General features: G+C 30.1%; 1 protein-coding gene across 1 annotated transcript in view; it reads left to right on the forward strand.

The window, feature by feature from the left end:
- Positions 1–804: 804 nt before the first annotated feature.
- LOC140437741 (voltage-dependent calcium channel subunit alpha-2/delta-3-like) overlaps positions 805–12,331 on the forward strand; it is a 92,432-nt gene continuing 80,905 nt past the window's right edge. Inside the window, exons 1-3 of the mRNA XM_072527435.1 lie at positions 805–1,156; positions 5,943–6,024; positions 6,076–6,186. Of these exons, the coding sequence (XP_072383536.1) occupies positions 1,044–1,156; positions 5,943–6,024; positions 6,076–6,186 (306 nt within the window). The 5' untranslated portion in view covers positions 805–1,043. The remainder of the gene's footprint in view (positions 1,157–5,942; positions 6,025–6,075; positions 6,187–12,331) is intronic.

Consider the following 12,331-nt stretch of genomic DNA (forward strand, 5'->3'; position numbering starts at 1 on the left):
ATGTGTAGCTCTTGAGCCACCACTTACCTTACACATGACTGAGGTGGTGGATATTTGTTCCAAACTGTCCCATCGCGAGCAGTATATTGTAAATCTTCTTGTACAGGAACTTCTATTTCATTTTCCGAATTTTCGCTTTCATCTTTGTCATCATTAACCGTAGATACATGATCTTCTTCAGAAAATTCTTCATCTACTAACTCTTCATCACTAGTGACGGTTTGTAAATTGGTAGATTCATCTTCATTTTCTGAGTCTTCTTAAAGGATTTTTCGTAATTGCTCCTCCGTGAGTCCACTTCTGGAGCTCATTTTTCAGCAAGCGCTTATTATTCTGCTTTTCACAAATGATTGTATACCACACTCTCAACTCTAAACTTTAAGCGATCCAGTCTGGTACAACTCTAAAGATACTCGACAAACGCTTCCGAAAATAGAACCCATAAAAGCTAATCACCCTTCTCAGAAAAATAAACAAAACAAACATCACGTCCATTTGGAAACACTTCTGGGTACAGATGGACCCATAAACAACAGATGTGTTTCTTTCATTTTAAAGAAAACCAAACTGATATTTTAAAACGCAAATACGTTAAATTGTATATAAAAAACAAAATACGTTAAAATAAATATATAAACATTTGAATTTTACTACTGGGTCCAGGAGGATTTAAACAAATCCCCTGTATACATTTTACACTAGTAAACCATTTGCATCGATAGAGCTATTATTATCTCGTTTTATCTCTCCACTCATACAAATCTGTAACTTGATAACAACTAATCAATGATGGTCTGACGTTTGTATTTTCGGGATTTCTAAATAAACTTCCTGATTCCTATTTTGCAGTATCCATTCATCACGATGGTGTCCTAGAAATCTTGTTGGTCTAGACTTTCCGGCATCTCCCATCTCCCGATAGCCATGCGCGTTTCTCGAATATTTCGCAAATCGCAATTATTTTGAATTTGTGGTGCCTTTTTGTCGCGTTAGGTATTTTTACAAAATTTTTATCCGATAAACAGACACGGTTGTTCTTCGATATGAAACAAATTTTGTTAATAATTTTTGTTTTGTGTACTTTGATTTTTAAAAGTGAAAGTGTTAGACTGAAGGCGAACGAGGACTGGAGAGCAATGGAAAGAGTCAAAAGCTTGTAAGTATACCAATATAGTAATCAATTTAAATGAATAATTTATTTAACACGTTGATTGCCAATCTACTTCACCTATTAGGTTTTTACCGAGAGCCGCTTACTTTTTTGGTATATAAACGTTTAATTTTTATTTTTTTATAAATATACGAATAAAGTTTTTTTAAATCAATTGTGTATGTGTCCAGGTGAACGCACTAGAACGTCACTGGCTCTTGGTTCTAGTACTTGTTTACCCAGTCCAATCGACGTGCTGATACGTTCTGTAATATGTATAATAAACAAAGTTCAATAAACAAAAAAGGTATAAAAAGTAAAAATAAATATTTATTACTAAAAAACTAATTAAAAACAAACCGAGAAGTACAACATAAGTAACATAGAACATTCTACTAAAGCAAAATGTTTGAAAAAAGGCATTTGGCGGCATTCCAACCAAAATCTAGGATCTTAACGATAGATTTTGCATAGTTTCCTGATAACTTTTCCCTTTTAATGTTTTGTCTCTCGTTTAGCTAAACGAAGATATTTTTTAGGATGTATGACTTTATGATCATTGATCTACTTTTAAAACTGACCTGACAACTTTCAAACGAAATTCTTGCAGTTCAAGCATTTTTCCAGAAAACTTTTTATATAGTATTTGAGCAACATTTGCTTACTTTTTGTATCCGGATCAGTTCTTTAAATTTGTTACTGCCAATATTGCATCACTTGAATGAACCGATCGTTAGCTGCTGTTAGGTTAGTGCATACCTGAGATAAAGTCCAAGCGAAGTAGTAGATGTAGTAAGGAATTTTGCACTTTACCTCAGTCGCACTTGTCATCTTCTGTATAGCTTTCTTTTTTCTATAGTATGAACCCGTAACGAGTTTGTTTAGAAACCTCCATGTGATGCAGAGTAATTGATGACCTATAGCTATCTGTTCTTTTGGTGTTAAAGCACCAGCAACCGAACTTTTTCCGAATATTAGAAAATTAGAATAAAACAGTTTCTGAACTTAATTAAACTTCTTGTTCTGAGCCTAAGGCTCCTGTGTCCAGCATCCTACACATTTAAACTTCTCAATTGGTTTAAATAGTTTGTAATTTACTGATATGTTTATGTTTGGAGTATTCTTTTTTGTGATTACCATTGTTTTTGGATACTTTGTATTAATTTTAGGACCACATTTTTCACCTTGATCTCTGTATTCACTTGTTATGTTTTCCACTCGTCGTTTATTTCTTCTAACGTTGTCAGGATCCTATCATCTATGCTTGTTAGTAAGCCACATTGTCTATTATTTATATTTTCAGTTAGTTCCAAGTGCTAATAAATCAGAGGATAAGTTTAGCAAATGAACAACAGGGTTTTTGTAGTTGAAGATCGTGTACAGTTGCAATATTCGTTATAAAGCAAATTACTAAGAAATCACTAGAGTATAATAGACCAGCATTTTTGTGTCTGATTAACCTAAAGTCTTTTAACAGAGACTTAAAGATGTTTTCCATCTTCTGTATAATAGAGGAGCTCCCCTAAATATTACAAAAACTATCGAAAACATCTACCAAAACAACAAAATTGAAGTCAGAATAGATGGACAACTTACAGAACCTATAGAAATAGGCAGCGGAATAAGACCAGGCATTCATTCATTCAGCCTGCGGGAGATAGTCTGCAAAGCCTGGTCCACAGATTTAACATAAGAGCAAAAGAATTTAATATGACAATCTCATCTCAGAAAACTAAAACAATAGTAGTCAGCAAAGAAACAACCAGATGTAAAATAGAAATTGATGGCATCAGTATTGGACAAGTAATGGAAATAAAATAGCTGGGAATTACACTGTCTAGCTATGGAAACGTGGACAAAGAAGTGAGAGATCAAGTAAAAAAAACAAATGGACTGGCAGGATGCCTTAATAACACTATATGGCGAAACAGACATATTAACACTAAGATCAAATCAAGAATTTATAAAGCCAGTGTAAGACTAATAATGACATATACCTCAGAAACAAGACTCGACACAGCCACAACGCAAAGGCTACTGGAAACGGGAGAGATGAGAATACTCAGAAGAATTACAGGAAATAAGCTAAGGGATCGAAAGAGAAGTGAAGACATTAGAAGAAAATGTAACGTACAGTGTATAAATTAATGGACACAAAATAGAAAAAAGGAATGGAATAACCACATAAGCAGAATGGAGGAGACCCGTGTCAAAATACTTCCATTGAGGTATTAATCCGCCAATGAACAATCAGAATTGCTCATAAAGAATAAAAAGAAGATGAAGAAGTTAGTTCCTTTATTTTCTTGTGGAAAACTTTATCACTGTATTTTTCTCTTGACTTCTATCTATCTCTTCACATGTTTCTGTAAGCCATTTATCGTTTGACTCCACTCCAATACAGATTACTGAAAATATTCCTTCAATGCAAAGTATTCGGAAAGCGAGGAATTTGGAGAAGAAGAATATTATGGTTAAAAAAACTGAGGAAATGGTTCTTTACAACAACAACTAATCTATTTAAAGCATTAGTTCTTCTTCTTAAAGTGCCTATCCGTTCCGGATGTTGGCGATCATCACAGCTATCTTTACTTTATTTATTGCAGCACGGAACAGTTCAGTGGTAGTCGTGTTATACCACTTTCGTAAATTTTGAAGCCATGAAATGCGTCTTCTTCCCGGTTCTCTCTTACCATTTACCTTCCCTTGGAGAATCAGCTGGAGAAGGCCGTAACATTCTTGATTTCTCATTACATGTCCTAGATATTCCAACTTTTTAGTTTTGACGGTCATGAGAATTTTACATTATTTCCCCATTCTCAGGACCTCCACATTAGTAACTCTGTCAACCCAGGATATACGTAAGATGCGCCTATAACACCACATTTCGAAAGCTTCGAGCCGATTCATAGGACAAAGAAGTATTAGTTAATAAAATAATTATAGCAAGAATGATCGCCAATATTTGAAACGAATAGGCACCAAAAGAAGAAGACATAGTGACCTGTTAATGGACGTGATAGGATATTGATATCATGTAAAACGTTTATTTATTTGATACCTTTATAGAAACTAACTAGATTCATTCTTTAGAGAAACTAACTAGACTTCATTTGCGGCAAAATGCAAAAATTGCATACGAAAGCTGCTCTCTTCACCTTTAAAATGCATTTTGATTTTTGGCGATAGGACAGTCTGATCAAAAGATATTGAATTTTTACAGTGAGTTTGTATAAATATTACCCGACATTAAAAAAATCACTGGTCGCTCCAAGCGTTGTGTTAAGAGAACGGTTCATTCTACAGAACAGAAAAAGTGTTAATAAACATTTTTGTTTATAATTGTCTCAGCTCCTTTTTTTTTATTGGAAACAATTTTTTTCACGGCGTACAGATTCTTAGTAAATCTATTTTTTTTTAGTTTATTTAATTTAGGTTAAAATAAGTTTATTGACCTTTCAATCTCCACTTCGGAAATCGTTGTCAAAATACAAACATTCTCTTTTTACCATGTGTTTTTTTATAACTGTATTTGAATCATTCCATTGAATGATGTCTTGTCTTTGATTGTGATGATTGCCTTTTTAACGACGCATTACATGCTATGCTTCACTTTAAAATGTATAATATACCTATGTTTGAATTGTCAATATCAATGAGTCAGATAAAATTAAATTATTAGAAGAATTTTTCACCAAGTAACAAAAAACAAAATTTGTTTAATTTTTTAATGTTTGTATTTTGAGAACGATTTCCGAAGTGGAGATTGAAACGTCAATAAACTTATTTTAACCCTCAATCGTTGCTTATTCCCATTAAAATGGTAATTATTTTAAAAGGCCACAAGAAAACAGCTTCAGAAAAATATATTATAATGTTATAGTTATAACGTGTAATATTGATACCGATTCAAATGCGTAAGGTTTGACAAATTTTTGCTTGTATATGTAGCTGAAACCCTTGGTTAAAAAAGTTTTTGTGATCTCCGTCCACAACAATAGGCGCCAAAGTGTCTATTCTCTATTGATCTCTCGGTCTTACTGTTGTGTACAGAGATGCTTCGATCTTTTAAAATTTTGTGAGTTCTGTAATAGGTATATGATGCTAAATGCCCAAAAATACTAAAATAATATTTACTCTATATCTCAAATATTATTCTGAAAGTGTTTTCTTATAGCATCATTATTAACTTTTTAATTGCCAATGAACCACAGCATAAAAAAACATGTACATTTAATTTCACATTTCAATAATTAGTACATGGGTATGCCATACTTAGGTCATAGGTTTTCCTATGAAAATTTACAATTTTATTAAATTGAATGGTAAATTAGTTTTAAAAGAAAAATTCGACTTCTTCATCTTCGGCATCTTTTAATTATTATGTCTAGTACATGATGGTTACTGATCATGATTTTCGGTCATTAAGATCCAGCAGAAGTAGACAAGCGAAAGATTGTAGGGCTCTCCCGGTCGTTAACCTAAGAAAATCCTACAAAAAGAATGTAGGTACAAAGATCGGTACCTGAAATATTAAACCTTTTTTTGATGCTAGAAAAATACATAACGTCATCCAAGAACTACAATTTGGTCAGATGGCCACACTCGAGTGAATTACAGATTAAAACTACCAAATTATAATATTCAGAAAATAATTATCCAATACATCAAATGAAGTAGCAATTGTTATTAGCAAGGGCTTTACTTGTATATTTTACTCTAGAGCTTATTTATTTAAAGATTTTTCTAAATCAGATTCAAAATTTATTAATTACACTACAATAAATTTTAGGGTGTCCATGTGGGCTCATAAAATAGGAGGCAAACTTCAACAGCTGAGCAAAAAGATGACAAGAGAAGACGAGGTGGAAAAGGTACATTATCTCATCTTGTACGTAATAGATCCTAATTTATGTCATTTATAGAGCTTTGTAATACTTGAAGACAAACTAGTCCAAGAAGATGCAGCAGATCTAATACACGATGTCGCCTATGATATTGAGACAATGATGAAACAAAAAGAAGAAGCAGTTCATGTAAGTTTTTTAGTTTAATTAATGTATATGTATGATAATAACTATTAGGAAAAGTGAATATAGACGGTTGCTTTTCGATTCAAATCGATTCTCTCACCAATTTCCTACACGTGTTTCAAGCCTTTCCTTTACCTCTCTTTAGGGAAGACTTTGTGAGAGGACTAAATTGAAGTGACGCGTACCATCCAGGTTACAATTATTAGTAAAATAATTCACCAATAAATGTTAATAGCGACCCATTCTTCGTCTTCTTCTTCCTTCTTTTATGTAGGCTTTAAAGCCTGTTTCTTCTTCAATATTACCCTAATAAATTGTTTAAATTATCGCATCAACTTTTTCTTGGTCTGTCAATACTTCTTCGTCCATTTGGTGCTTTATCTCGTGCTATTCGTACTTTCCCATAATCCGCCATTCTACTAATGTGTTTGTTCCACTCCTGTTTCCTTGCCTTCCTGTTTACTTGCTTTTAAGCTTTGTTGTCGTAGTTCTTCTTCAACACCTCCGTAACTAGTTATATCTATTAGCAGATATCTAAACCTTGCTTCCTGCTTTAATATTTTCCCATCAATTTCGATTTTACATCGTAGTGGGTGTTTAGATGTCATATATTTGATTTTTTTTGCTGATAATTATTATCATATTGTATTTCTTGGCTGTTGTATTGAAGATATGTGTTAATCTTTGGAGCTCGTCTTCTCTCCCGGCGATGAATGTTTCTTTTATACAGTAGATGTAAGACGTCTTCGACTTGGATGCGATCGTAAGCTTTTGTCAGGTCTATAAAACATAGATATGCTGGTTTATTGTACTTGATGGCCTTTTCTGTGATTTGTCCTAGTACAAATACGGCGTCTACACAGGATCTTCCGGATTTGAATCCTTGTTGTTCATCTGATAAAATTGTAAGTTTATTGATTTTGTTGGTTAGGACTTTTGTGGTAAACTTAAGTGCGGTGTTCAGTAGATTTATATCTCTATAATTGTTGGGGTCCTCTTTATATCCTTTCTTGAACATTGGTATGCTGTTTCTTCATGCGTCTGGTATCTTGCAGTGCAATATTAGTTGTTGTATAATCTTTGTCATCTCTAGGGTTATACTTTCTCCTCCGTGTTTTAGAAGCTAGTTGGTTATTCCGTCTAGTCGTGGTAACTTTCTATTTTTGAGTGAATTTATGGCTATCTCTACTTCCTGAAAACTGATTTCTATTTCGTGTGTTAATTCGGGTACGTTATTGTGTTGATTATTATGCAAAGATCTCTAATGAGGCGATCTTTAATGAGCTAAAATGAAGTCAGTTTGAACAGCAATTAAAGTAAGCTATAAAGTCAATAAAGAATATAGGTTGATGTTAGGAATATTTATTTATTATTACTGCCCAGTTCAGGATTTGTTGAATGATGTGATAGCTTAAAATACAGCAAAGTAGATCTACTGAAGCAAATTGACGAATATAGGGAAAACTTACCTTAAACTGGTAGCACATCCTTATTATGATTACTTCCTTAGTTTTGCATCTTACATATATTTTGTCACTCCGGAAAATCTTCTGATCCCGGCGACGTCACATACTCCAATTCTCAGTTACTCTATCGTATGATCTTTTCTATAGTACAGCTCTATTATATTTAAGATAACGAAGCCTAAATATTCAAGTAATACTTTGGTAAAATTTAATATTCAAATATTCTCAAAAAAATAAAAATCAGTTTTTGCTAGCATATGTTTTAGTTTTGGTTTTTTAGTCAATTTTGTCTTTGTATTATTACTTTTAATTAAAAATAAGCAATGAATTATTTATATTAAACTAATAATTACAAAAAGCTTTTAATATTCAGATTTCGCATCTTGAACTATCTTCAAGCAGTACATGTGTTGAAGGTAGGCTTTATAATAGGCCAGGGAAATAAGCAAAAAAAGTACCTACCCTGTTTTTGACACTCGTCCGGCCAGGCAAACGACAATTGTTTTGAGTAGTATGGACCTCTGTAACAAAAACCTATATGTTTCCTGCAGTCGATTTTTTGGACTTAATTAGTTATTAACAAATTAAGGTCAAAAAATGGAAAAATTTTGCTTTTTTCGTTCATCAGCAAAAAGTGAAGCATTTTAGACAAATTTTAGAAGAGAAGAAACTTATAAGTCATATAAAAACCTTTAAAATGGCGTATTCTAAATGTTTCTATCCTTATTTGTTGCTTAGGAAATTGCAAAATAGGTCAAAAATTTTGGTTTTTTATAAATGTTAATAACTTTTTTGAAAATAAACTTATAACATTTATATTTCATAGAATGCTGTGTCTATGAGTGCTTAAAATATTGTTAAAATTTCAAAGTGATCGGTCTAATAGTTTAAGAGTTATTTTATTTGTTTATCCCAAATTAATTTTTTTTGCAACAATATAAGTCAGAAAATTATAAAGTTTTAGTAATTGTAATGATAGTTTCTTGAAGAAAAAAACTTCTTCTATTATTAACATTAAAAAAAATTAAGAAAATTAATTTTAAATATTGCAAAATAATTTTGCAAAAACATGTCGACTTTTTGCTTATAAACAAATAGTATAAGTTTTTAGCCATTGCCAGTAAGAACATTATTTTTTTATATTTAAAAAGCCTAATTTTTTTTACAAATTTAAAAGAAAAAAATTTGTTCTAAAATAATTTGGGACAAAGTTAGCTTCTTTTTTTATTTAATTCATAGCAGCTTTGTTTATAACAAATAAGAAATCTCAGTAGATCTGTTATAGTAAGAATTACAAAAAAAAGTTGTAAACAAAAATTGTAGGCAGCTGTAAACTCCACATTTTAAAATTAGTTACAATCTTACAGGGTGTTCCATAAGATGGTGGCAGACCAAACTTATGTTTTTTTAAATGGAACACCCTGTATTTTATTTTAAATTTGAAATCTGCTTTACTTCCAGATCACAAAAATGTAAAGTTTTATTATGTTATACCAGGTATTTAAAAAGTTATAACCAATATTATCTGAAAATCGTATGAAGTTAAACTCCCTGTATAATTAAAAAGAAGTATAGGAACATTGATCTATTGCAACCATAGTTTTTTTATAATTGTTGAAACTTATAAAACATATTCGTTTTTATAATATTCGTTAAATCAAATACAGGGTAAGTCAAAATGCAAGTACATTATTTTCTTGGTAATTTTAAATAGAACACCCTGTATTTTATATCACTATCAAAAAGTACTAATATCGTACTTCAAATTTTATAAAGTACTCCCTATATCTAAAGTTATCAGTTTTCTAGATATTTTTATTTTTCTATCAAAGTATTAATTTGGTAGATATTTTAACGTTTACCAATAATTATTTTGAATCGGCCATGATTAATTTGTCAGAAACTGACAGTTTGACATTATTGTTTATTAATTCAGTATTGGGATACACCGTAAATTAGCAACAATTATTATTTAGTAATTCAGTAATTAACTTTTTAAAATGCCCGGTATAATATAATAAAACTTTACATTGTTGTGATGTGGAAGCGAAGCAGAAAAAAACAAAAGTTTGGTCTGCCACCATCTTATGGAACAGTCTGTTTAAAATTTGAAGTTTAAAGCTGCCTTCAATTTTTGTTAATACTTTTTTGTAATTTTTACTATAACAGATCCACTGAGCTTCCTTACACTAATCAATGACCCTGTATATATATACATATATATATATATATATATATATATATATATATATATATATATATATATATATATATATATATATATATATATATGTATATATATATATATATATATATATATATATATATATATATATATATATATATATATATTGTTATGATGTGTTTTTTGTTTGAATGATGAGCAATGAGTATTTTTAATAATATATAGGGTTTTTATCGCGGTTCTCAAAGAATTAGCTTGTAAGTACTTTTTTAAATTATCTTTATTATAACTATTATGAAACACACATATATATCTAACCTAGTCAAAGTAAATTTAAAATAAACTATCTTTAAACTGATATTCTTATAAAACTAATTAAATTCTATAGACAATCTAAAATTTAAACAAACTATCTTCAAAATTGAAATTGTTATGACACTAACTAAATTATATTAACAAAATTTTGTACCTTTCTTTCACTGAATGCCTAAATGAACTGTTTTCCACTAAGTATATAGATTCTAATCACCACTGAATGTCTTCGTACTTCAGTTATCCTTGTTTTTTTTGTGAAATTACTTTTTCCAATTATCAGCTTCTATCAATTTAAGATATAGTTTTCTTCACCAGCATTTATACACCACCAACCAAACCAGCAAACAGCATTTATATTTATTCTTCTTTTCAATATACCAATATCCAATTATTATAAGTTGATTTATACTAATCTCCAACCACAATATAATTTAATTTCTTCCAATATACTTTTATAATCTTCAATAATTATTTGTGTATAATTATAAATGTGCATTAATTATATGCATAATTTTTAATCTTCATTTAACTCACTATATTAAACAATTTGACTATTTGTACCTGATTCTCTGACTCCAAATAATCTTTCATATTTCTTACTAAACTTTTCTGACTGACTTCTTGAAAATTCTGAACAATTTACTTCACTAAATGTGTCTAATAACTTTCATAATAAACTGGCCTGACTTCTGACTAAAAACTTCCAAAAACTTGACTTCAGACTAAAAACTTCAAAAACTGCCAAAAACTGCCCTCTTGAATCCAAATCACGGGTATTTATATGTTTTTGGATTTCTAGAACCATCTCGTAAGATATCATGTTCTATTCAGTTCTATTTAATACATGTCTGAATTTTCTGGAACAAACCATTTCGCAAACATGGCCATCTCCGGAGATCCAGAGAATTCCATTCTTTTCTATTAATAATTTTGTTTACATTTAGGCTTTTCAGATCAGAATATATAATTAAATTAGTAACTAACACTCTAATTTAATAAAATACACATTTCAAACAATATATTATATAACCCCACTTTTATTCGTAATTATGATTCTTAATTTGACACTTGGAGTATGTATAGTTGGTTGCCTAGGCACATGGCTCACTTAAATCTATTTACAACATTAAAATTACTAAATACAACTTTTTACAATTATTATATGCTAATTTATTAAAAATGCCCTCACATAAATATATTTTTATTAAATTCTCTAGTATATAACTTATTTAAAACAACCAAATATCTAATATTATGTAGTATATAACTTATAAATTATTTTCTATAAACCCTAATTGTCACAATACCCCAAAAATAATATTTAAAATAAATAATTTACTTATTATTTTTTTAAATATTAATTTTCTCATACCTTATTAAATTTAATAAATCAAAATTTTTTTTTATTTAAAATGTGTTAAATACATCCCTGTTCGCTGTCTATGTCAAAACAGAGAACAACGGATCACAGTTCGGCTATTCTATGGTCAAACTGTCATGTCAAATGGAGAGAATAAAATATAACCTTAATTACAATATAATCGATATGGTGTTCTGTTTGTTTATAGACAAAATCTAGGAATTATTTCCATTCAAAATAACTTCATCAATATAAATTGGTAAGTTTTTCCACTTTATTATATTAGAAAGACATTTTTATAGCAATTATAGTATCTAACCCCAAATTATGATTTTTAGGGTACCAAACAATTTCCATATGTACAAAATTCAACAAGTATGATGTCAAATTTATTCACAACAAAGAAATCTACCATCTATCTATGAAATTGATCTATCAGTAAGTTATTAGTGTTATTATATTTGTGTTAAAGGTATAGAAATCATTATTCAATCTCTTCATGATATTGAAAAATGTCGTTGATATGAAATATGCCTCTTAGTCTGTTCTCTGCATCTATTAACACATAACTATTTAGTCCATTCTGATTTTCAATTGTATATGGACCTTCAAACATTGGTTGTAATTTCTTACAACGGTTTTCTTTAACATTACTTTTTCTAAGTGAACGAATTAACACTAGGTCTCCTTTTTGAAATGTGATTGGTTTTTTTATATTTCGATTTTGTCTTCTGATATATTTTTCAGCTTTCCTCCTAATTCGGTTATTCACTTTCTGCATTACTTGTTCTAACATATCCTGATTATATTCACTAATCCACT

Source organism: Diabrotica undecimpunctata, chromosome 3, assembly GCF_040954645.1.
Source record: "Diabrotica undecimpunctata isolate CICGRU chromosome 3, icDiaUnde3, whole genome shotgun sequence".
NCBI lineage: Eukaryota > Metazoa > Arthropoda > Insecta > Coleoptera > Chrysomelidae > Diabrotica > Diabrotica undecimpunctata.